Source organism: Pipistrellus kuhlii, unplaced genomic scaffold (genome assembly GCF_014108245.1).
Source record: "Pipistrellus kuhlii isolate mPipKuh1 unplaced genomic scaffold, mPipKuh1.p scaffold_m20_p_3, whole genome shotgun sequence".
NCBI classification, from domain to species: Eukaryota; Metazoa; Chordata; class Mammalia; order Chiroptera; family Vespertilionidae; genus Pipistrellus; species Pipistrellus kuhlii.
In genome coordinates, this window is record NW_023425529.1 from 167,914,036 (window position 1) to 167,938,694 (window position 24,659).

General features: G+C 46.4%; 1 protein-coding gene across 2 annotated transcripts; it reads left to right on the forward strand.

Annotated features, from left to right (window-relative positions):
- Positions 1-16,460: 16,460 nt before the first annotated feature.
- On the forward strand, positions 16,461-19,186 carry ADRB3 (adrenoceptor beta 3). Of its 2 annotated transcripts, none has more exons than XM_036458481.2 (2): positions 16,461-17,950; positions 18,600-19,186. In XM_036458481.2, exons 1-2 carry the CDS (start codon positions 16,773-16,775, stop codon positions 18,619-18,621), a joined length of 1,200 nt encoding a protein of 399 aa, XP_036314374.1. In that variant the 5' UTR covers positions 16,461-16,772; the 3' UTR covers positions 18,622-19,186. The 2 variants fall into 2 exon arrangements, 1 of the variants encoding a protein (XP_036314374.1); XR_006743005.1 differs by lacking the exon at positions 16,461-17,950 and adding an exon at positions 18,027-18,227.
- The last annotated feature ends 5,473 nt before the right edge of the window (positions 19,187-24,659 follow it).

The window sequence follows — 24,659 nt, forward strand, 5'->3', positions numbered from 1 at the left end:
TAAAAAAAGCTCTTCAGACTATCTTTATAATCAGCAACATTGAGCAAATAGTTCTCTGAAGCCACCTACTACTTAAAGCTTCTGGATCTCGGCTCATGCTGTTCCAGGCTGTTCCCTCTGCCTAGAATGCATCAGTTCACAAAGAAAGCCTTCCCTTACCCCACCCCTGTCAGCAGAGCTAACCCTTCCTCTCTGCTCCCTCTACATAGCTGATCCTGCATTTCTCCCATACCTAGCACCAGCCCTTCATCAGCCACATTACAAGGAAAAGCCCACCATAAGCTAATCACAGCTGGCTTAAAACTGGACAAAAAAGGCAACAGTGATTAAGAAGAGCACTTGAAATATGGTTTTACTGCCTTTAGCCTTAATGATGAACGTCCCTAAAGGTGTACAGCAGGTCTTTAAAAAGTAGCCTCTGTGGAAAGCAGTATGGTGTTTCCTCAAAAAATTAAAAGTGGAACTTCCATTTGATCCAGTAATCCCACTTCTAGGAGTATATCCCAAGAAAACATAAACACCAATCAGAAAGGATATATGCACCCCTATGTTCATAGCAGCACAATTTACAATAGCTAGGATTTGGAAACAGCCTACGTGCCCGTCAGCAGGTGAATGGATTAGAAAACTGTGGTACATCTACACAATGGAACACTACGCTGCTATAAAAAAGAAGGAATTCTTACCATTTGCAATAGCATGGATGGAACTGGAAAGCATTATGCTAAGCAAAATAAGCCAGTCAGAGAAAGATATATATCACATGATCTGATTCATTTGTGGAATATAATGAACAACATAAACTGATGATCAAAAATGGATCAGAGACAGAGAATCATGGAACAGACTGTCCAACTTATGAGGGAAGGCAGGGGGTGAGGGGGTAAGAGATCAACCAAAGGACTTGTATGCTTGCATATGAACAAAACCAATGAACACAGACCGGGGTGGGTGGAGTGAGGGCATATGGGGGGTGGAGGTGGCCTGGGAGAGGTCAATGGAGGAAAAAGGAGACTTATGTAATACTTTCAACAATAAAGAATTTAAATTAAAAAGTATCATCTAAAAAATTGAAAATTAAAAAAGACATGGGGGGGGGTGGGTAGAGGTGGGAAGGGGTGAGGGAACATCTGTAATAGTGTGAACAATAAATAAATAAGGCATTGAAAACACACTGAACTGAACTTGACCCTGAGCTTGCCACAGTGTGTGAGCTGAAGGTGAATAGGTCATAAACAGAGGACAGCTTTAGAAGCCAAAAGGTATAAAACAGACAGACTATGCAGGGTGGGGGGACTGGGAGAGGAGCTCAGTGGGCATGCTTGCTCTCTGTGGGCAGCAGCCTAAAGCTGGCCTGAAGGAAGGTCCGCCTCTCTATTTCCCCAGGGATTCTGCTTTCCATCTGCCCAGCTTGGAGCAGCCGGGCTGCTCTCCTCACCTCCTGCATCTGGGCATTCCTACAGAAGGCTGCTGGGCTGTAAAAAAAAAAAAAAAGGTCTTTTCCATTTAGCTCAGTTGTAACAACATAACAACTGAGTCTTTTGTTTTCTTTCTTTTTTAATGCTTCTTTCCACTTATTTTTATTAATGCTTTTTCATAGATGTTACCAATTCTGTATTTGGTATTCTGTATTCCCTAGCTTAATAAAAAAAATTAAAAAAAAAAAAAAACAGTTTGACCCCTTTTACTCATTTTTTTCACCCCGGACTCCCACCTCTGGCAATCACAAATCTATTCTCTATATTTGTAAACATGTTTTTTTTTTTTTTAAATTTAGATTATATATATATATATATATATATATATATATATATGAACGATCATAGGTATTTGTCTTTCTCTGTCTGACTTATTTTACATAGCATAATGCCTTTGAGGTCTATACATGTCACAAATGACAATATTTCATTCACTTTATGGCTGAATAATAATTCATTTTATACACACACACACACACACACACACACCATAATTTCTTTTTACTTTGTTTATTTTATTCTTTAAATATATTTTATTGATTTTTTACTTAGAGGAAGGGAGAGAGATAGAGAGCTAGAAACGTCGGGGAGAGAGAAGCATCGACCAGCTGCCTCCTGCACATCCCCCACCGGGGATGTGCCCGCAACCAATGCACATGCCCTTGACCGGAATCGAACCTGGGACCTTTCAGTCCTCAGACCGACGCTCTACCACTGAACCAAACCAGTTTCGGCTACTTTATTTATTTTAGATAGAGAGGAGAGGGGAGAGAGAAACATTGATTTGTTGTTCTACTTATGTATGCACTCATTGGTTGATTCTTGTATGAGGCTATTGTAAGTGGAATTATTTTCTCTCTTTTGAGAAAATAATTATTATTTAATTAAATAAAAATTAAATAAAATTAGTTTTTTTCTTATTTGATTGTTCAGTGGCAGTACATAGAAACACAACTGATTTTTTATTTTGTATCCTACAACTTTGCTGAATTTATTTATTAGACTAATAATTTTTCTGTGAATTCTTTTGGGTTTTAGAGATAGTTTTGCTTTTCCACTTTGGATATCTTTTATTTCTTCTTCTTTTTAAACTCTAATTGTTCTGGCTAGGACTTCTAATATGTTGAATAGAAGTGGCAAAAGTGGGCATTCTTGTCTTGTTCCTGATCTTAGGGGGAAAGCTTTCAGTTTTTTACCATTGAGCATGATGTTTTTCAGACAAAGCCTTTATCATGTTGAGGAACTTCCCTTCTATATCTAGTTTATTGACTTTATTATGAAACGGCATTGGATTTTTTCAATATTAAATATTTTCTGCATCAGTTGAGTTGATCATGTGGTTTCTCCCCTTCATTCTATTAATATCATATATTACATTGATTTTATATATTGCATTCCTAGGACAAATATCACTTGGACATGCTATATAATTCTTTAAATATGCTGCTAAATTCGGATTGCTACTATTTTGTTGAGAATTTTTTGCATCTACCTGGTATAGTCACAAGGGACATTAGTTTATAGTTTCTTTTCTTGTAGCATTTTTTTAAAATATATATTTTTTATTGATTTATTTTTACAGAGAGGGAGAGAGAGGGATAGAGAGTTAGAAACATCGATGAGAGAGAATCATCCATCAGCTACCTCTTGCACACCCCCTACTGGGGATGTGCCCGCAACCAAGGTACATGCCCTTGACCGGAATCAAACCTGGGACCTTTCAGTCAGCACGCCGATGCTCTATCCACTGAGCCAAACCAGTTTCAGCTCTTGTAGCATTTTTATTTGGCATTAATATCAGGGTAATGCTGGCTTCATAGGATGAATAGTTGTTGTTTTTTTGAAGAGTTTGGGAAGAATTGGGATTAATTCTTCTTTTTCTTTTTTTAAACCCTCATCTGATTTTTCCCATTGATTTTTGGAGAGCTGAAGAGAGAGGGAAAGACAGAGAGAAATACTGATGTGAGAGAAACACATTGATTGGTTGCCCCCTGCACGAGCCCAGACCAAGGCTTGGGCTGGGGATGAGCCTGCAATGAAGGTAAGTGCCCTTGACTGGAATCAAGCCCAGGAACCTTCTGTCTGTAGGATGACACTCTATCTACTGAGCCAAACCGGCTAAGGCAGGCTTAATTCTTCTTCAAAGTGGAGCCATGTAGGTTTTTTCTTTGTTGGGAGGTTTTGATTACTGATTTAATTTCTTTAGTTGTTATAGATCTGTTTAAATTTTCTATTTCCTTTTTAGTCCGTTTTGGTAGAAATTTGTATTTCTAGGAATTTGCCCAGGTAATGTAGGTTATCCATTCGGTTGGTGTACAATTGTTTATATTTTCCTTTTAAACTCCTTTAAAAAAATCCTTTTTTTTTTTTTTTTTTTTTTTTTTTTAAGATGGCAAGATATCTGAAGGTGACCTTGTTTGGGCCACCCCAGTGTTTTATTTAAAAAAACAAAACAAATTCTGTTAACAAATTACGTTATTTCCCCCTAAATATAAGTCATTTTCCTCCTTGTTTTCTTAGGAATCTCAAATGAACAGGAAGGATTTAATTCACAAAGACAGCCCTGATGGTGCCTTCTAATTTGCTTATCTACATACAAACAAAATTCCAATGATCTTGAGTCCCATATATCATTCCCTAAATTTTATTTTGTGTCCCATGTATCATTGTTTTTATTTCATTAAAAGTCTGAGCATCTGGAATAGTTTTTCTTTGGTATCAAGCAACATAATCTGAGAATCTGTGTTTTCTTAGGGCTCTTCTACTAACAGATCATTTAACAAATATTCTGGACAAAAGGTGGCTATATTCACTGGACTAGAAATTCTTGAAATGTTATTCATAGTGTAATCATCTTCATTGTCATAGCGATGGGGTATTTATATAATATGGCTTAATAAATTCCTATTGTAGCTAAGATTTCAGAGGAGGAAACCCAGGACACTGAATTCTCTCATCTTTCCCACTGACTTTTTCACAGGTTCTGAACATTAATTTCCATGTGGCCCCAGCCTGTGTATACCTCTGATTTATTTCCTCAAGGCGGATGTACACACAATAGTACATAGGGGCTGGGGCTGCTAAGGACAAAACATGCTTATATAATAAATCTTGGCAGGAAAGCAAAATAATTCCCTACTCAGAAAACATGTTTCTCACTCTACTCTCTCTGAAAAAAATCCAGAAATCAAGCCAGGCACGTGGACCTGGAGCTATCTTTAGAATTAGCAGCCAAGCAGCTTGGAATCCTAGGTTATTAGCACCTGGGCAATTTTCTCCATGATATTTTTTTTAGCCTAAGAACCCCAATATATAAACTGAGATGGAATGCGGGATCTGAAGGGGTAAATTATATTTATAAATTATATTTATAAATTCGACCTCCCCCCTTACCTGCTCCTGGGGCACTACCAGATAAAAAAATCTTTATTGTTAAAAGTTTTACCTATATCCCCCTTTCTCCCCATGGACTCCTTATAACCCACTCCTGTATAATCCTTTTTATCTCTGTAAAGTTGGTAATTATGTTCTTTCTTTTATTTCTCCTTTCAGTAATTCGAGTCTTTTGTTTTCTCTTAGTCAAGGTGCAAGCCCTTTTATTGCATTCCTTTGGGAGGCATGTAGAGTCTGGCTGTCTCTCTTTTGGTGATATTAAAATCTATCAGTGCGGTTTGGGTGTTGTCAGCCTGCTCCACTCACCATAAAACTCTCTTTCAGCTTTCGCCTAATGGTTTCCATAGCTTTTGATGATCATTGCCACATCTATTATTTCATAGGGGGATGCTAAAGTTTTCAAGAACATTTTAATAATATATGTTTTATTGATTTTTTACAGAGGAAGGGAGAGGAAGAGAGAGCCACCGATGAGAGAGAAACACCGATCAGCTGCCTTCCGTACACCCCTACTGGGGATGTGCCCACAAGCAAGGTACATGCCCTTGACTGGAATCGAACCTAGGACCCTTCAGTCCACAGGCCGATGCTCTATCCACTGAGCCAAACCAGTCAGGGCTCAAGAACATTTTTTAATGAACTCAGATATGCCAAGACAGAATGAAAGATGTATTTTCAATATCCAGCTTCCTGGTTCTGAAGATGAGTCTGATAGAAAGGAAAACATCCAATAGCCAAGAGCATGGAGACCAGCCACATTGCTAAGATCTTAGCTAAATCACTTGGCTCTTTAAGCTTCAATAGGCAAAAGCAGAGCACTGGATGAGATGATCTCCAAAGCTCTGACTCTCCAGAGGTCTATTATGTTAATTTAGCATATAATTACATCTATGTGCCTCTCTCTCTTTCTCTCTCATATAATCACAGTGCTGACTGGTCAGCCTAGCTTTCAAGACAACTAAAGTCCCCCTCCCCCTGGCTCATTTTACCAAAAATATTCTTTGTTTTGAAGTTTCATGCAAGAATTCTGGTCCAATCATCCCACTTCAGTGGTGATTCTGATAACGAGACATCACCCCAGACAAGCTGCTCAAAGGGACCATCCATCTCCTTTATGGAAGGGCTCATTCCCCCAAATACTGCTGGTACTTCGGCTGTGCAAAAAGAAATATCTCCTGTTCTTCTAAGAGCATCCAGTGTCCTCACGCTCTCTCTGCAAACTCTTCTCAGGAAAGGGTCTTGTAAAATCATCCATCTTAAGGTGAAATCGACTGAGACATTCAATTTCAGAGGTCTTTGCACTTGAATAAGAAATAAAAACTTCAGGAAAAACCATAAATGTATAATGGTGAAATTTTAAGGATAATTTTTTTGTTGTTGTTAATCCTCACCCAAGGACATTTTTTCCACTGCTTCTGAGAGAGAGAGGGAGAGAGAGAATAGAACGGGGAGGGGAAGGGGAGAGAGAGGCACATAGATGTGAGAGACACATGGATTGGCTGCCTCTCATATGCGCCCCAACCAGGGGTAGGGCACAAACCTGCAACCCAGGTATGTACCCTTGACCAGGAATTGTACCTCAGACCCTTTGGTGTGTGAACTGATGCCCTAACCACTGAGAAATACTGGCCAGGGCAAGGATAATTTTTTTTCTTGGAGGAAAACATCTTTCTATCTCTCTTAAATCATATGCTACATCATCCTTAAAACAGCATGCCTGACAATGGTCCTAAAAGCATTTAAAAAAATTATTCAAACACCTTTTTTTAAAAAAAAATATTTTTTTTTATTGATTTCAGAGAGGAAGGGAGAGGGAGAGAGAGATAGAAACATCAATGATGAGAGAGAATTATTGATAGGCTACCTCCTGCATGACCCCCACTGGTGATTGAGCCCTCAACCTGGTCATGTACCTTAGACTAGAATTGAATTTGGGATCCTTCAGTCCATAGGCTGATGCTCTATCTGCTGACCCAAACCAGCTAAGATAAGAACATTTCTTTTTTAGAAAACTAAATTTATTGGAGTAACTGGTTAATAACATTATGTAAATTTCAGGTACAATTTTATAATACACTAGAAGCCCTTTGCACGAAGATTCATGCAGTAAGCCTTTCTTCCCCTAGCTGCCAGCACCAGTTTTCCTCCAGCACCCGGAACCTGGGCTGCAGTGGAGCCAAGCCTTCAGCCTTTAGGTTTGGCTCCGGCCCCAGAGAAGCCTTCAATATTCAGTCTTCAATCTTTCATCTTTGGTCCATGCCTGCATATGCAAATCAACCCACCATTTTGTTGAACTAATTTGCATAGACACTCCTGATTGGCTGGTGGGTGTCACAGAGGTATGGCCAATTTGCTTCTTTCTCTTTTATTAGTGTAGATTATCTGTATATTCCACTGTGTGCTCACCATCCAAAGTTTCCTTCCTTCACTATATATATTTGACCCCCTTCACCCTCTCCCACTCCTATCCCCTCTCCCCTCTGGCAACCATCATACTATTGTCTATGTCTATGAGTATGTTTTCTAACAACACTTCTTGACCCATTGTTCTTTCTGGTGTTCTACAGCCTCTTGGAAGCTGTTGGAGGGAAAACTCCCCTCCAATGTCTCCACAGAGGCTCCACAAAGTCCAGTTAGGCTACTGAACCAGGTGAGAAAGCTCCCCTTGGAGGAGGTGATAGTGGATGAGGATCAAGTGGGGAAAGAGAAAGAGGGTGTTGTGCAAGGAAGTCTGTGGTGGAAGAGCTAGCCTCCGGAATGAGAAGGTATTATCAACGTCCTAATGAGAAGTGAGAGGCAAATACAATGAGTATCAAGACTGTGAGTTTGCATTAATGAAGGCAAAGCATCCAGGACTGAGGCTGAGAATGGTGAGTAAACGCCCATGGCCCCTTTCCTGAGGTGCCTGGCATGTTAAACAAGGCAGGCCGGCAGCTTAAAGGAGCCACACCAATCTGGCGTCCCTACACTTTTGTGTTTGCCAATTCTACCATCTGGGAGGCCATTTTTCCTTTTCTATGACTTGTTAACACTCAGCTTCAACCTCAGTTGGAAGTAATTTTTTCTTCTTCAGACCTGGCCGTCACTCATGCTCACTTCCCTCCTTCTGTCCATGTCATCTTTTTCTTTTCTTTTCTTTTCTTTTCTTTTCTTTTCTTTTCTTTTCTTTTCTTTTCTCCTTCCCTTCTCTTTTCTCTCCTTCCCTTCCTTTCTTCCTTTCTTCCCCTTTCCTCTTCTTCCCTTCCCCCTCCTCTTTCTTCTTCCTTTCCCTTTCCCTTTCCTAGTGCTGTGAGGGGCGTGAGGATTGTAGCTCCTGATCCGTTTCTTTATAAAGCATAAGCTGCTCCGATTCCTTAGGCAGCTTCCTATCCTTCCACATCCTCTCTGCTCCTTCTACTCTCACTCTCATCTCGCTCCTCTCCCTCTCTCTCCTCTCCTCTCCTCTCCTCTCCTCTCCTCTCCTCTCTTCTCTTCTCTTCTCTTCTCTTCTCTTCTCTTCTCTTCTCTTCTCTTTTCCTCACCTGAAGATATTTTTCCATTGATTTTTAGAGAGAAGGGAAGAGAGAGGGAAAGACAGAGAAATATTGATGTGAGAGAAACAAACTAATTGCTTGCCTCCTGCATGGGCCCTGACCAGGGCCTGGGCCGGGGCGGAGCCTGCAATGGAGGTACCTGCCCTTGGCCAGAATGAAACCCGGGACCCTTCCGTCTGTCCGCAGGCTGATGCTTTACCCACTGATGCAAACGGGCTAGGGCTGGCTGTGATTTTTTTGTGTTGGAGTCTTGCCTTTTTGAGTGGAATATGTTTGTAGGTGGCAATCATGCCCAATGACTCTTGCTATCTCCCAGCACCTGGCCTGGCGCCGCACACACGGGTGTGTGCAGTGAGCGCTGACTGATGAATGAGTCATTGATGCAATAGGGCAGACATTCTTTCTCAGCCGCCTTCTTCCAAAAAAGGGACTTGCTAGGGGAGTTTCCCTGGGACAAATGACAGTGAACACGGAAAGCGGACTGGCCAGTGACTTATTCCCTCCGAGCAAGCGGGGCTGGTGCTGGGTTTAATTTAGGCTCCTCTGCCTTTCATGCTTTAAAAGGACTTTCCCACGATGGACGGACGCAGGACCTGAGGTTCTGTGCCATTAGCACCACCACCGAGAGATGAGTGGTGAGCGATGCAGCCAAGAGTGCCGGCCTCTGACCCGGTTCCGCTCCGCGCTCTTTGCAGCCTGGCGGTTCTGCGTTTCTTTCCCAGCTCAACACATGGCCCGCGCCCAAATGGGGCACTCACTGGGCTTTGGTGCGGGGGGGTGGGGGTGTGGGGTGTGTGTGGGGTGTGTGGGGTGGGGGTGGGCTCGCCTCTCTTAGTGGGTGGTCTTGAGCTGGGCATACATGTCTGTGCATGTGAAGGTGATGACTCTCTTAGTGGGAGGAGGGGTACATCTGAGTTCTAAGTTTCTGTCCATTTGCGTGGATGCATCTCTGAGTGTGTGTGATTGGTGGTGAGGTGTTTTTATCAGCGCATTTATGTGTTGTGTGGGTGTTACACGTATGCCCATCTATGTGTGTGACTGTATGTGAGAGGGCTCCCATCTGAGTTTCCGCCTTGCTGGGTGTGTGCATCAGTGTGTCTCAGTTTCAAGTGTGTATGGCCATCCAAAGCGGCTCTCACCTGGTACCTAAAACCATAACCTTGACCACATGAAACAGATTCCAATTGGTTCATTAGCAACTCCTTCTCCTTTTTTGTTTTTTTTGTTTTTTGTTGTTGTTGATCCTCACCCAAGGATATTTTCCCATTGATTTTTATTATTTATTTATTTATTAAATATATATTTTTTTATTGATTTCAGAGAGGGAGAGAGAGAGAGAGATAGAAATGTTAACGATGAGAGAGAGAATCATGGATCGGCTGCTTCCTGCATGCGCCCAACTCAGACATGTGCCCTTAACCGGAATTGAACTTGGGACCCTTCACTCTGCAGGCCAGCACTTTAGCCACTGAGCCAAAGTGGCTAGGACTTCCATTGATTTTTAGAAAGAGTGGAAGGGAGGGGAGAGAGAGAGAGAGAGAGAGAGAGAGAGAGAGAGAGAGAGAGAGAGAGAGAGAGAGAGAGAGAGAAACATTGATGTGAGTGAGACACATTGATTGGTTGCCTCCTGCACATACCCCCAAGCCAGGGATCAAGCCTGCAAAGAGGTATGTGCCCTTGACCCTTGGGTTGACACTCTATCCACTGAGCTTTTTGCTCCTCGAGATAGGGAGGAAGGCATGGAGGAGGCTCATGCTGTCCCTCACCCCCCCTCCAACCAACCCCCCCCCCCCGCGCCCCCTCCCCAACACACACCAGGCAGGACTCTGCCTTCATAATGCCATTTCTTTTTGGTGCCCTGTGATCCTGATAGGGCCTGGTAGCTACAGGAGCCTTTGCCTTGAGTGTCCATGACATCCTTTGGAATATTTTAATGGGATCTAGATGCCCCAAAGAGAAGACCTTTTTTATTTATATTTATTTTCTTATTAAAAGAAGATCTTTTTAGAAATCCAGGGCCGCTTTCCACCACCCCCCCTCCTTCCCAGGAGAGAACTGACATTCCCAGCACTGTTTACATTCTTCTCCTCCTGCCTCCCTGCTCCCCACCCTTTCCAGGACCTCCTTACTTTGAGCTTGCAGATACACTGTGCCCCTGTAATCAAAGCCGTCCTTCCTGCTCTGGGGGAGCCCAGCCTTGCCATAGCTCCAAAGTCTACCCTTCTTTCACCCATTCTTCTTCTACACCCTCCTTCACTACTGGGTTAACCCTTTCCTCTCCTCCAGGAAGCAGAGGAGGGCAATGCTAGTGACTAGATTTCCATCTCCAGCCCTCTCTGCATCTCCACCTCACTATCCTCCACCCCCAAATCCCCATCCAGCAGAGAAGGAAGAACAGGCTTCCAGTAAAGGCCAGAGGAGAACATCTTTGGGTTAAACTGGTTTCTCTTTCCAGCTTCATCACCCTGTCTCCTTAGTGATCACTAAATCTTAACAACACAATCTGTGAAAGAGCCAGGATCATCCCAGCAACCTGCTGCCACCAATATATTGCAGAGCATCTGTGAAGCAACATTTTCACAGGAGCCCAGGACTCTTGGGGATAAGATCAGGCTTGAGAGAGGCAGGATAGGTGACCCAGGATTAGGAAGACAGAGGGTTAAATTGCAACTATTTTACTAGTGGTGGGAAAGATCCCATCTGGTCCTGGGGGACTCTCCTCAAAGCTGTCACCTTAGAGATCAACCAAAGAGCTTGTAAGCATATATGCATGATCCATGGACACAGACAACAGGGTGGTGAAGGCCTGGGGTGGGAGATGGGGGGTGGGGTGGGGTGGAGGTGGGCTAAAAGGAGTTTATGTAGGGGGGTGGGGGACATATGTAATACTTTCAATAATAAAAAAAAAAATTTAAATTATGTCACCTGGGTATTCCCAAGAGATGTCAGTTTTTGCTTCTTTTCCCATCTCCATCCTTGGATAAAGCTACCCTACTCAGCATCTATGACCAAAGCTGCCTGTGATAGCACTGACAGGAGTTCTTTGGGGGAACAAAGTGAAACCCAATTTCCTCTATGTGGCTGGCATTCCCCTGCCCTGGGGATAGGGGCTGAGTCCTAGCCCCCTCTCCATCAGCATGCCTCATCTGGAGACTGGCACAGGGGAAAGTATGCCCAGTAGTGACTGAGAGGCTGTCACACCTTCTCCCTGTGGTGGCTCAGGCTGAAGGGCAGTCCCGAGGATGTCTCCTTCTCCCACTGTTTCCCTTTTATCATGAAAGGGGAAGACCGTTCTCTGCTGACCAAAAGCACATTCTTGGTCTCCTCTTGAGATTTTAAAAAACAAAGAGTGGCCTTTGCCCCATCTATGACTTCTTCAAAATAGGAACCTCTTCCCTTCTCCCTGCCACCGGCATCTGGGCCTTGACTGCCCCCTTATTTCCTGTTGGATTTTTAACCATCCAAAAGGGTTTGTGGGGCTTGGCTTCCTTCCTCTTTCCATGAAAGCTCCTCATTCCTGTCTTCATTATAAAGGTCTAATCATGCAAGGCATTGGTTTCCCTGTTGGAGGAGAAACCATCCTCATTGTTTTGCTCTCTTTCCTTCCAAGTGCCAGCCGCCCTTCCCTTAGCACCTGCTTCCCAGGGAGAAGATGTGGCTGATGGGAAAGAAGGGGCCAGAGTGTGTTCATTAGTAGTACCAGCCTCTTTCTGAGCCCAGCAGGCTCCAAGCTTGCATGAGCTCTCCCTCCCAGGGAAGCGTGGAGGGAGAGAGCCTACGGATCACAGCTGCTTCCTTCTCCCAAAGAAAAAGCCTGCAAAGAACCAGCCACAGCAGCATTCCCGGGTGACTCGAAAGGCAGTGAGAGAAGCTTGCCTGCAGGCTGGCGGGCACCCTCTCCAGCTCTCTCCTCCCCCGATGGTTTCTTCTCTCCCCTAACTCTGAGGGAGAGCATGCCTTACTGGACCCCAAGAAAGACTTGTCTTTGTCTTCAGGTAGGATGCGTGACCTTTCCCAGCTGCTGGGGAGCAGCTTCTCCAATAGTCAAGGATTTTTAAAAATATTTTTTATTGATTTTTTTTTTTTTTTTTTACAGAGAGGAAGGGAGAGGAGAGGGATAGAGAGCTAGAAACATTCATGAGAGAGAAACATCGACCAGCTGCCTCCTGCACACCCCCTACTGGGGATGTCCCCTCAACCAACATACATGCCCTTACCAGAATCGAACCTGGGATATTCAAGGATTTTGATAATTATTCAAAGAGACTAGAATAAAAACTCCACAGTGGGATATGAAGAAAAGAGAAACGGTAAATGGAGTATGGGGCACTCCCACCTAGTTTTTGCTCATTTCTAAGAACTTGAAAGCCAGAGGGAAGGTTACAGATAGGCTGTCACACCTCTAACACATGTCATGTACAAGGCTGCAGCCTCCGGAAGTCCCCTGAGTTTCTTCCTACCCTGTTACATAACACACACAGATGCACTCACATCCATGCAGTCCATTGTGAGGGGCACAGGACCGACCACCAGCTAAACTTCCCTGCTATTGGAACTTCTGCCAGTCAGGCGGCTGCTGGTTCTGTGGACCACGCGTTCTAAGTCACTGATCATTACACAACTGCCCCCAATTTGCACCTTTGTTGCCCCCAACACAACAAGAGCAGCCTGGAGTCCCGAACTCAGTAGATTCAGAGGCCCTCCCTTACTGTCTGCGTCCAAGGGCACAGGACAAAGGTTATCAGGAGGCCCATGGCCGGGGTAACGCTCCCTCTGGGGAACATGTGCTTCTGTCCAGAGTTGGATGACCTCTGCAGACCAGGCAGCAGTGTATCCCTGGGGCCAGTCATTAGGACGACTTCCCAAAGCAGCAGGTCGCTAGTTTCCAAACCCGGGCTGGCCATCAAACATGATAGCAAGAGAGTAAATAGGTATTTTGCCTGGGAAGGGTAATTTGGCAATGACTTTTAAATTTGCTAAAGTGGGGGCCTTATAATATAGTGATTCTGTTTCTAGTAATTTAGTCTACAAATGCAGTACACGCATGTGTGAAATGACATGTGAAACAGTTATTCACCGCAATGCCATCTATTAGAAAACATCCGGAGTAAACCAGATGTCCATCGGGAGGTTTTTTTTTCCTGGTATTGGTATGAAAGGGTCACAGATATAGAGTGTTAAGTTAAAATAAGCAAGGTGGTTATATTTTACTATTGTTAGCTTAGGAAAGAAAGAACAATTACCTATTCAAAAGACTGAATTAGAAATCAGACCAAAGTAGCAAAAGGAGGAACCTTTCACCCGTTAGCAGCATTAGCCTGGGGAAAGGCTAGACTGAGAATTCTGAAGGAATGTTCTCTCCCCGCCCGCCCCCCCCCCCCCCCCCCCCCACACACACACAGACAGAAGAGGAGGAATTGGGCTGTCAGGTGCATCAGCATTGCTCTGCTGGTTCCTAAGAGCCTCCACTAACAGAGGCCTGAAATTCCTCTTCTCAGGGTCTCCTATGGTGAACCGCCTAGCCATTCCCCTAACTCAGGCACACTCATGTGGTTAGGGGAGAACTTGTATGTGTGTGTGTGTGTGTGTGTGTTTTAATGTAAAAATTTGTGCATGCTTCTTCAGAATAACAAGGTCACCCCCTAAAGCAATGGCATCCTTTACAGCTGCTTGACTTCCTGGCACCCTCTTTCCCTTCCCCAGCCAATTCTATTGTCCTGGAAAAAAACACAACACAACCCTGCTGAATGACATGTATTTGTTTTAGAGATTACTCTTTAAGAATCTCATGACACCCCTTTGAAATAACTGGCAACGCTCTGGGATGTTGCAAAACCCACTTGGGAGTGACTGCCTTGATGACCAGCAGGACGTCACAGCCAAGACTCAGGCCAAGTGGGGCCTGCTCGACTGGGGCATGACTGGGTAGGGACTGGGGCTGGGTCTCTCCACCTCCACTCACTGGGCACTGCCATGGATCCCAAGTTCTGCTTGGACTGCTGCATGGGCATGGAAGGCATTTGCTTGGGAGCCACTGACAAACCCTGCTCATGGGTGAGCTGCTGGGTCCCTGGGAGATGAATCTGGTTCTTTTTCCTCAAGGATAATTTTAGGTCCTCACTTCCCCTCCAGTCTTTCAAACTCCCAACCCCTGGCTCAGCCTCCCAGAGGGATTGCTTACACCAGTGACTATACAGTGGTTCTTTTGAAATATAGAGCAGTTCAAAAGAGACATGCTGGGGCATGGCCCTGGAGGCATTTTCCATGATACTTTCCCCCTTTTTGTCTCATTGTTTCAGGGGAGGAAGCAAGACAGCTCAAGCATCAGGTTCTGATAGGACTTCTTTAAGGTATCATATCTTCCTGCCCTTGAACTGGAATCCAGGAGCTTATTTTCCAGTCTCGTCTCCCCACACCCAGTTTCAGAGGAACTGGCTTAGTGATTGGAATAGCTTGGCTGGCAGAACCAGCTCTAAGTCTGGGTGAGGGTAGGGGAAGAGATGTAGGCTTTGGGCTTCCTCAGGTGAAGGGAACCTCTGATAAGAGGTATGAAGAGACTTGGAGACGCATTACAATCCCACACAATTGGAGATGCACTGTGTGAATCCCTCAAGTCAATCTCCTAGTTTTTAATTGAAAGTTCATGAATAGCCCTAGCCAGTTAGGCCCAGTGGATAGAGCAACTAAAGATCCCAGGTTTGATTCATGCCAAGGGCACATGCCCAAGTTGAGGGCTCGGTCCCCAGTAGAGGGCATGGAGGAGGCAGCCGATCAATGATTCTCTCTCATCATTGATGTTTCTGTCTCTCCCTCTCTTTTCCTCTCTGAAATAAAAATAAATAAATAAAGAAATAAATAAATAATAAATAAATAAATAAATAAATAAAAAGTTCATGGCTGAAACCAGTTTGGCTCAGTGGATAAAGCCAAAATTGAAAAATATCAAACTGAAAGGTCTCAGGTTCCATTCCAGTCAAGGGCATGTACATTGGTTGCGGGCACATTCCCAGTAGGGGGGTGCAGGAGACAGCTGGTCGATGTTTCTCTCTCATCAATATTTCTAGCTCTCTATCCCTCTCTGTAAAAAAATCAATTATATATATATATATATATATATATATATATATATATATACATATATATATATATATATATATATATATTTTTTTTTTTTTTTTAAAGTTCATGAATAAATCTTCAAGGAAGTAGCATGAACACTTTCCCATCAGGAGAGTGGTGATGGAAGATGTGTGGATAGTTGGGGGTGATGTGGATCAGCCTCAACATCAAACCCATTCATTCATTTTTAACATGTCTTTTCAACAGAATTTTGAAGGGGGAAAGAAATGGGTCCATCTAGGAAATTTCCAGATGGAAAGGGCAGTGTGCAATGGGGGAAGTAGGAGAAATCGAAACTCTCAGCATCCCAGGCTATGGAGGCCAATTGAAATTCAAATGAGTTGGGCAGTGATAAAGACTCCTGAAAAATGCCAAATTTCCCCAGTAGCTGGGGCGAGGGGGGGAGGGGGAAGGCGGGGAGGGGGGGGGGGGCTGGATTAAGGGAGCCAGAACAGAAAACTGGAGAGAAAGGGAGGGTAAGTGAAAAAGAAGGGAAAGGGGGCAGATCTCCTGGGATAAGAGAGAATATTATTGGCTGCCCTCTGTTACTTAACTTACAATAATATCTTAGAGGAGGGCGCCCAGGTAGCCGAGGGGCTACTGTGGGCAGAAAGGGTTACCTTTCCCTCCGCCGCGGTGAGCGGGGAGGCCAGGAAACCAGTGCTGGAACTGGTCGTGGCAGGAGTGGGCACATCCCGGCAGAGAAGTCAGGGCCTCCGCGCTTCGTGTTTCCCAAACTTTTGACATATGTGTACCCCTTCTATAATTTTCATAACGCTGAGTACCCCTCGTACTCGTGAGAACGTAGAATTAGGCGCAGCTAAGCATGGTGCAGTGCATTTCCCCACCAAACTCCGGTGCAACGCGTACCCCCACCAAACTCTTCCTGTACCCCTGGGGGTACATGTACTACACTTTGGGAAACACTGGAAGTCGGGCTTCCACCTCCTTTTCCTCCCTCCCCTCCCAGTCCCCTCCGGACGCTGCCGAGTGTGGAAACTATTGGCCGCTGCCCCTTTAAGAGCCGCCACTCCCCCCATTACCCCCAGCGGTGGCACCCAGTGTGTGTGTGTGTGTGTATGGGGGGGGGTAATGGGGGGGCTGAGCTTTCTCTCCCGGTCCACCAGGGAAGAAGATGGCCCGGGCCAAGGCGATCTCTCCCACGCCCCACTGCCCTCTCCCCTAAGCCGCGTGAGCCGAGAGCCCCCTTCCCTCCTTCCCTCCGGCCCGCCCCGCGCGCCACGCGGTGATGGCTCCGCGGACCGACGGCAACGGCTCCCTGGCCTCGTGGCCGGATGCCCCTACCCTGGCGCCCCACGCCGCCAACGCGAGTGGCGGGGCGCTGTCCGGGGCGCCGTGGGCAGCTGCGCTGGCGGGGGCGCTGCTGGCGCTGGCGGTGCTGGTCACCGTGGGAGGCAACCTGCTGGTCATCGTGGCCATCGCGCGGACGCCGCGGCTGCAGACCATGACCAACGTGTTCGTGACTTCCCTGGCCGCCGCCGACCTGGTGGTGGGGCTGCTGGTGGTGCCGCCGGGGGCCATCCTGGCGCTGACGGACCACTGGCCCCTGGGCGCCACGGGCTGCGAGCTGTGGACCTCGGTGGACGTGCTGTGCGTGACGGCCAGCATCGAGACGCTGTGCGCCCTGGCTGTGGACCGCTACCTGGCCGTGACCAACCCGCTGCGCTACGGCGCGCTCGTCACCAAGCGCCGCGCGCGCGCCGCCGTGGCCCTGGTGTGGGCCGTGTCCGCCGCCGTGTCCTTCGCGCCCATCATGAGCAAGTGGTGGCGCGTGGGGACCGACGCCGAGGCGCAGCGCTGCCACTCCAACCCGCGCTGCTGCGCCTTCGCCGCCAACGTCACCTACACGCTGCTCTCCTCCTCCGTGTCCTTCTACCTGCCGCTGCTCGTCATGCTCTTCGTCTACGCGCGGGTGTTCGTCGTGGCGACGCGCCAGCTGCGCTTGCTGCGCCGGGAGCTGGGACGCTTCCCGCCCGAGGAGTCCCCGTCGGTGGCGGCCTCGCGCCCCCGGTCCCCAGCGCAGGCGGGGCCCTCCGACAGCCGCCGGCCCGCGCGCCTCCTGCCCCTCACGGAGCACCGGGCCCTGCGCACCCTGGGGCTCATCATGGGCACCTTCACGCTCTGCTGGCTGCCCTTCTTCGTGGCCAACGTGGTGCGCGCCCTCGGGGGCCCCTCGCTGGTCCCCGATCAGGCTTTCCTGGCCCTGAACTGGCTGGGCTACGCCAACTCTGCCTTCAACCCGCTCATCTACTGCCGCAGCCCCGACTTTCGCTGCGTCTTCCGCCGCCTGCTGCGCCGCTGCCCGCGGGAGGAGCGCCACCGCCGCGAGGCCGCCGGCTGCCCTGCCTGGACCCCGGTGACCCCAGCCGGCCCCTCCGAGCCCCGGCAGTGCCCCCCGCGCGGCGAGTAGGTAACGAGGCGAAGGGGCTGACACAGCTCGGGGGCAGGAAACATTCGATGTCTTCTCTGGTCAATGTTTGAGTTTGGAGAAGGTGGGGTTGGGGAAGGGACTCTGCATTGAAAAGAAGGGAAGACATGGACTAGGGAACCAAAAGGAAAACCGAAGTCCATTCTCTTCCCGCATCCGATCCACCCGACTGTAGGACTGAAACAAAGCCGGGTTGTTCTTCACCCCAGCGCGCCCCATAAGCTCTGCTGTGCCCCCAGGCCTCTGGCCAGCAAGGTCAGCTCAAGTTTTGGGTTTCTAGCTCCGTTCCCTGGCCGCCCGGATTGCTCGTCCCCGCTCGGGCTGGCTTTGGCTCGCAGAGGCGATTGGAGGCCCTCCCAAGTCCTTTGCCCCAGTTCTGGCTTCTTTGAAGGTTTGATAGCCAACAAGGTGAGAATGCACTTGGAGTCAGAAGGCTCTGAGGGGAGGGCGAGTTCCTCCAGCTGGTAGAAATAGGGCTGGGCTGGAGTCGGGGTAGGTTTGTGGCTGCTTGGGGCCGATGTTTTTGTATAATTAGAGGTTTTCCAGGGTCCCTGGCCACCTGGGTCCCCTGTTTCCCCACCCTGTGCCCCACCCACCCCAAGATTTGCTATCTTCATTTTTTTCCAGGGCTTCCTGGGGAATTTCTTAGGCCTTGAAGGACAAGGAACAAGAGCTCCGTTGATCATTGCTCCAGAACCTTTGGAAAGCTCTGGTCTCTGTTTAGAAGGAGCCCCGTGGAGTTCCCCAACTGGAAAACTCTGCCCTCCTGAACCTGAGGACTGGGCCACAGATGGGGAGGTGGGGACTGCCTGGGAGGAGAATCCTTACCAAGTGTTTTTTATTTTATTTTATTTTATTTTATTTTATTTTATTTTTTTATTTTTTTTTTTTTTACCGTCTTCTCTCTTTCTTTCTGAGAGAGGATTTTTAAATCCCATCCCTGAATTCAGCAATACCTCAGCAGCTAGAGAGTTGGGCTGCCGGTGCTCAGCTGCCCTTGGAGCCGGCAGGCTAGCTTTGGCTGGCACCTTGCTCACTTGTGTGCATGTGCTTAGGGCAGAGAGAGAGAGTACCCCTCGTTCTATTCCTTCTGCTCCCCCTTATCCCCCCCCCTCTGACCTGATGAACCACTCAGTGCCCTCTAGGCGTGGCAGCCCAGGCTGGGAGCGGGAAGCTAAAAAAGGTCAAGGTTTGGGGTTTTTGTCCCTGGCTTCCTCACTTTAGATGCAGAATAGCTCTGATCTACCTCACCACAGTGTCAGAGGGACTCTCCAGGGTTTGGGGGCGGGGACTCCAGGGTTCATAGAAGGTGAACCATTAGAATGGATCCCTTCCTTACATTTTAAAATCAACTCAATAAATATTATTGAATGCAGTTCACCCATTGCCTTCTCTTCTCTCCATTTGTTTTCTTTCCATAATCCACTTGCTTCTGAGAGCTGGCTTTTGACAGTGGCAATAAATTAGGACTAATCCTTATTCCTTTCTTCCTAACCCTCATGAAATAAAAATGAAACATCTGCTTGGATAAAGGGGAGCAAGCTTGAGCTGCTGACACTCCTGCCTCCCTCCCCACCCTTCCAAAAACTCCTGGAATCCAGCTCAAACGAGTAGCAATGCCATGTTACCCATAGGACTGGAGCAATGTGTCCATAGGATTGAGTTTGCTGGGCTCAGGACCAGGGCACATGGAGCCTATGCCAGCTCCCCATGCTATAAGCCAGTGGTGGCTTCCTAAGATCCCTTTGCCAGCAGGCGCCAGTTTTATCCTGCCCTGTACGTGTTCATTCTGGAGGCACGGAGCATTGTTTGTATCGGGCATATGTCCTGGGCTATAAATACATTCTGACATTTCCCATTCTTTCCCTAACCTCTATCTTTCCACTCCCTTTCCTGGGCTGCAGAAGTCTATAGTATCCTCTGGAAGTAAAACTGGAGTTACGAGTTTGAGCCAGTTGATCGTTGTTTTCCTTATTCCAATTTCCATGAATCTTATCAGGCAGCTTTCTACGGAAAGAACATTTTTATGGAAATCCCTGGATCTTTTTGTGAGTTCTTATTTAAACCCCACGAACAGAGGCCATTGTCTGGACTGATATACAGGATAACCTGTAAATCATAAAAAAAAAAAAAAAGTTTAACGCACTGAATGGCAGCAGCGTACAATGCATTGGCTAGGCTCAGGAGCTCCGGAGTTATAAAACTTTGATCTGCCCCGAGGATAAACTCAGTGGATTTCCACATATGGGTGTTCCCTGTGAATCGGACCTGGCCTGGGCTGTTCTCTTTTCTCCAGGAGTCCAGGTTTTTATTTCTTAGGATGTTTGCATACCACAGATGACTTTCCCCTTTTCAACCCAGGCCAGTGTGAGATCTCTGCTGTCTGAGGTGCGGAAGGTTTCTGGGCAAGGACTCAACTTTCGAACCCTTAGCGGGAGAAGGAAGTCTTGCTTTAGCCTGGGGCTAAGTAAGTGGGCAGCCTCTCCCATCTCTGAATATTTTCTCAGTATCACTGAGGAAAGTTGCCTAGTCAGTCCTAGGCAGGGAAAAAGGGTGATTTGGGGGGAAAGGGGGAGGGAATGGAGAAGGATTCTTGTACTCCAGTTTGTAGAATTGTTCTTGAACATTATCCAGGAACTCATACTCCTTGAGTCTTGCTTGACAGATACCCGTGTGCCAGCTGTCAAGACTCCTTTGGAGTGTTTAGACTTGCACTGGAGCTGTGGACTCCATCTGCAAATTGTCACCAGTGTATCTGACAGATGGAGAGGCAGCCTCTCCAGTTGTTTCTCCAGCAACTTGTGGCCAGGTGTCAGGCTGAGAGAGATTTACATCCTTGGATGGGGAGCAGGCTGCTTTTGTTAGCATGAGGCCTGAGCACTTGAACTGTGGAAGACAAACAACCATCCTCGGAACCCACAGATGTGAAGACATACAGACCAATGAGAATGAAAGAGCCCGTGGTGGACTCGCTGTTCTTGCCAGAGTCTGTTAGCAAGAGCTAGGCACGGGGCAGACATGGCAGGGAGAAGGGGGCTGAGTTGGAAGAGAGGGAGTGAGGAGTGACTGGATTTTCTAGAGGAACTGCTAAGGAGCAGGCAGAATTAGGGCACGGGGGAAGCTGATAGACTTTTCTCAGGCTCTCTCCAGGGTAGATGCTTCTGGAGAACGAAGGTAAGTTCAGACTGTGGCCCTCATGAGCAGTTTGCGGGCTACAATTCCACCCCAACTTCATTCTCACCCTTTATAGCATAGGAGCAGCTTCTTTCTCTTGTCCTGGGGGCACAGGCGAAGGCCATGGAAATAGTGTTTCTTTATGTTTCCCTTCTGAAAACCAAAGATCCAGGCTTCCTCTCAGGCCTCTTGGTGGATTATGTCTGTGTTTGGGTCCAGAGGCAAGTGGATGCCTCCAATGGAGAGTATTGCTAATGCTCTCCCCTATTCCAGGCAAAAAACCCTGGCTATAGTCAGCTTTAGGCTAATTAGTGAGTGGTTGAAGCATAATGCAGAACTCAGTTTGGTTAGCAGAAACTCCATAAGGCATCTGATTTTTCTTTAGCTCATCCTGTTATGAGATTAAGGAAAATAAAAATGCTTCCCTCATCTGTAAAATAAATGGAGAATAATCCTTTCTCTCCTCTCTTGTCTTCAGAAGGGGAATGAGCGTTTCTGGGATGGTTGGCTCTCCTAAAGTTCGGTAAAGTCCTAGGCATAGCTTACTTAGCACCTTCATTATCTGCTCCACCCAAGGCATAAGCAGCGCTAGGTGCCCCCTGATGGCGATGTGAGGTACAACAGGTGTGGACTTGGAAATATTGGTCTGTTGAAAACATAAGGCCCTGCCTATCCCAACTGGAAGGGACCACAGAAATGATTGAGACCAATCTTTTGATAAAATGGATGAAGAAACTGACTTCTAGAGAGTGAATCATGAGAAACCAAGGTTTAAATGCAACACTGTGGTTGGTAGTATAGAGAGCACAGAATTTAGAGCTGGAAAACAAGTAAGAAAGGGAGGAGGAAACAAGAATTATTTAAAAAAAAACACGTGGGGGGGAAAAAGGGAGGAGGAAAAACATAATTTATTGAGCACAAATAAATATGACTGTTTTATTTGGTGTCACTACAAATGTTATATTAGTGACACAAATAAAAAATAGTTTCAAAAAAAAAGCAACTCACTGAGCTTCATAAAAATCAAATAGCTTGCTTGTATTGATTCTAATGCAGACTACCAGACTCCAAAGTATATTTTCTTTTCTCCACACACAATGCTATAATCAGTTATGTGACGCTGAGCAAGTTACTTAGCATCTGACATGTTGTTTGCCAGTGAATCAAGTGGAGATTTTATTAATGCTCTACTCAGCTCATGCAGACTGGTTTTGAAGAACAAATGACTGTATGCAAAAATGGTTTGGAAACCAAAAGGGCTTTTCAGTGTAAGTGGTGTTATTAGTTCAGGTGTCCTGGTTTTGATCCTTGTATGGTCCTGCTTCTATCGACAGCCGGATCTTGGACACACTTGTCCTTGGTCACTGTGGGCACATCTTACTTTATCTTCCTTCTGCCTGTCTCAGACCAATTCCACTGGCTCCATATCCATGTCACTGAACATCTCCCCCTCTGGCCCTCTTTTCACGTTCATACCCCGGTCTGGCTTGTGCCTGACATTTTGGTCCTGGTTTGGTTCACCCTATCATTTCCCTTGAAGCACTCATAATGAGCTAAATTTTAAAGGATGGACAGAAGGTTTAGAGACAGAGGGAACTTCCAGATGTCAGTGCTTTATGGGACATAGTCAGGGTTCATGAGAAGGGGGCCCTAACAAACCAGAAAAAGGAAGATAGTGTATTTATTTGCTAGGACTGCCATAAACAATTACCACAAACAGAAATGTATTCTCTCGAAGTTCTAGAAGCTAGAAGTCCAAAGTCAATGTGTTGGTTGGTTCATGCTTTCTGAAGGCTCTAGGGGAGGAATCTCTCTTTGGCTCTTGGGGCCATCCTTGGTTGCTTGACTTGTAGCTGCATCATTCCAACTTTTGCCCCCATCTTCACATGGCCTTCTTCCCCTATATGTTTGTGTCCAAATTTCCTCTTCTGCAAAGAACATCAGTTATTAGAACAGGGCCCAACTTAACTCAGTAAGACTTAATTTTAATATGATTGCATCTATAAAAACCTTATCTATAATAATGAAAGGCTAATATGCTAATTAGACAGGATAGCCAAATGACCTTCTATAAGTCATTCAAGATGTCCTTCCAGATGAAGCTTAGGTGGGGGTGAGGCAGATGCTGTTAGGGACGATCAGGCATGTAGGCAAGTGGTTAGGGATGATCAGACAGGCAGGTGAGTGGTTAGGGGTAATCAGGCAGGCAGGCAGAGGGGTTAGGGACAATCAGGCAGGCAGGCGAATAATTAGGGGTTATGAGGCAGGCAGGAAGAGTAGTTAGGGGTGATCAGGCAGGCAGGCAGGCAGGCAAGCAGTTAGGAGCCAGTGGTTCTAGATTGTGAGAGGAATGTCTGTCAGTTTAGGCCCGATCTCTGAAGGGATTAGGCCTAAACTGGAAGTCCAACATTTCCTGAGGGGTCCCAGATTATGAGAAGGTACAGTCCGGGCTGAGGGTCCCCTCCCCCCCCCACAAATTTCATGCACCAGATCTTTAGTTTCCAAATAAGGTCACATTCATCAGTACTGGGGGTTAGGACTTCAACATATCTTATGGGAGACACAATTCAACCCACAACAGGGGGTGGGAGGAAGAAGGAACACTGTAATGCGTTGCCTTTTCATGCTCATCTTATGCCTGATGTTTTCCACATTTCCAAAGCTCTGTTTCATCCTATACTCAGTCAGAAGGGTGATGGGAGTGCTCCCATTCCTGAATTTCCATTTCTTGGCCTTTTCCCTCATATCCCTGGGCCCCAGCCTGGAGAGACCACTGATGAATCAGACCAGTGTTTGTTGTCTCCTGTGGGCAGAAGTTGCTACCTATTCTCCATTCTCCTCTTCATTCTTTAGTAATAGGTCACCTAAGTTTTAGTTGGGCACATGGCCTCTCCATAGATACACTGCAGCCTTGCTTGCAGCTGGGTGTGACTATGTGGCTAAGTTGAAGTGTGCAGTTCTCCACATCCCTTCCTGATAACTGGAATGCAGGTGTGCTGGTAAGAATGGAAGTAGTCACCTAGGGTCATAAGATGGCAACCATCTGCCATCAAATGGCAGAAAAACCAGAGAGTCTGGGTGTCCAACAGTGTAGAGACAGCATTATAACCCTGGACTGCTTGTTTTTAAGATTCTTAAATGAAAGAAAAACAGGCTTTTGCCTTGTTTAAGTCAGTAATTTTAGCCTTAAAAAAAAATAACAACACGACAGCTGCATTAAAGAAATCCATCCATGAGGATGTGATAAAAGAGGGTATGAATAAACGGTCATCTGCTTACATTCTGTGATGAATTGGGTTGGGTTACAAAGCTGCCTTGCTGTGGTTCCTCTTAGGTCCCTCTGATCTCTGGGAATGGCAACTCTGTAGCATCTGAGTTTGTGCTGCCCCTGAGACCACCAAGTCCATCTTGTTAGCATTGATTTGTATGGAGGCAATGATCAGTAAGTGTGTTAGTTTCCCAAGACTGCCATAAAATTACCACAACTTTGGTAGCTTCAAACAACAGAAATTT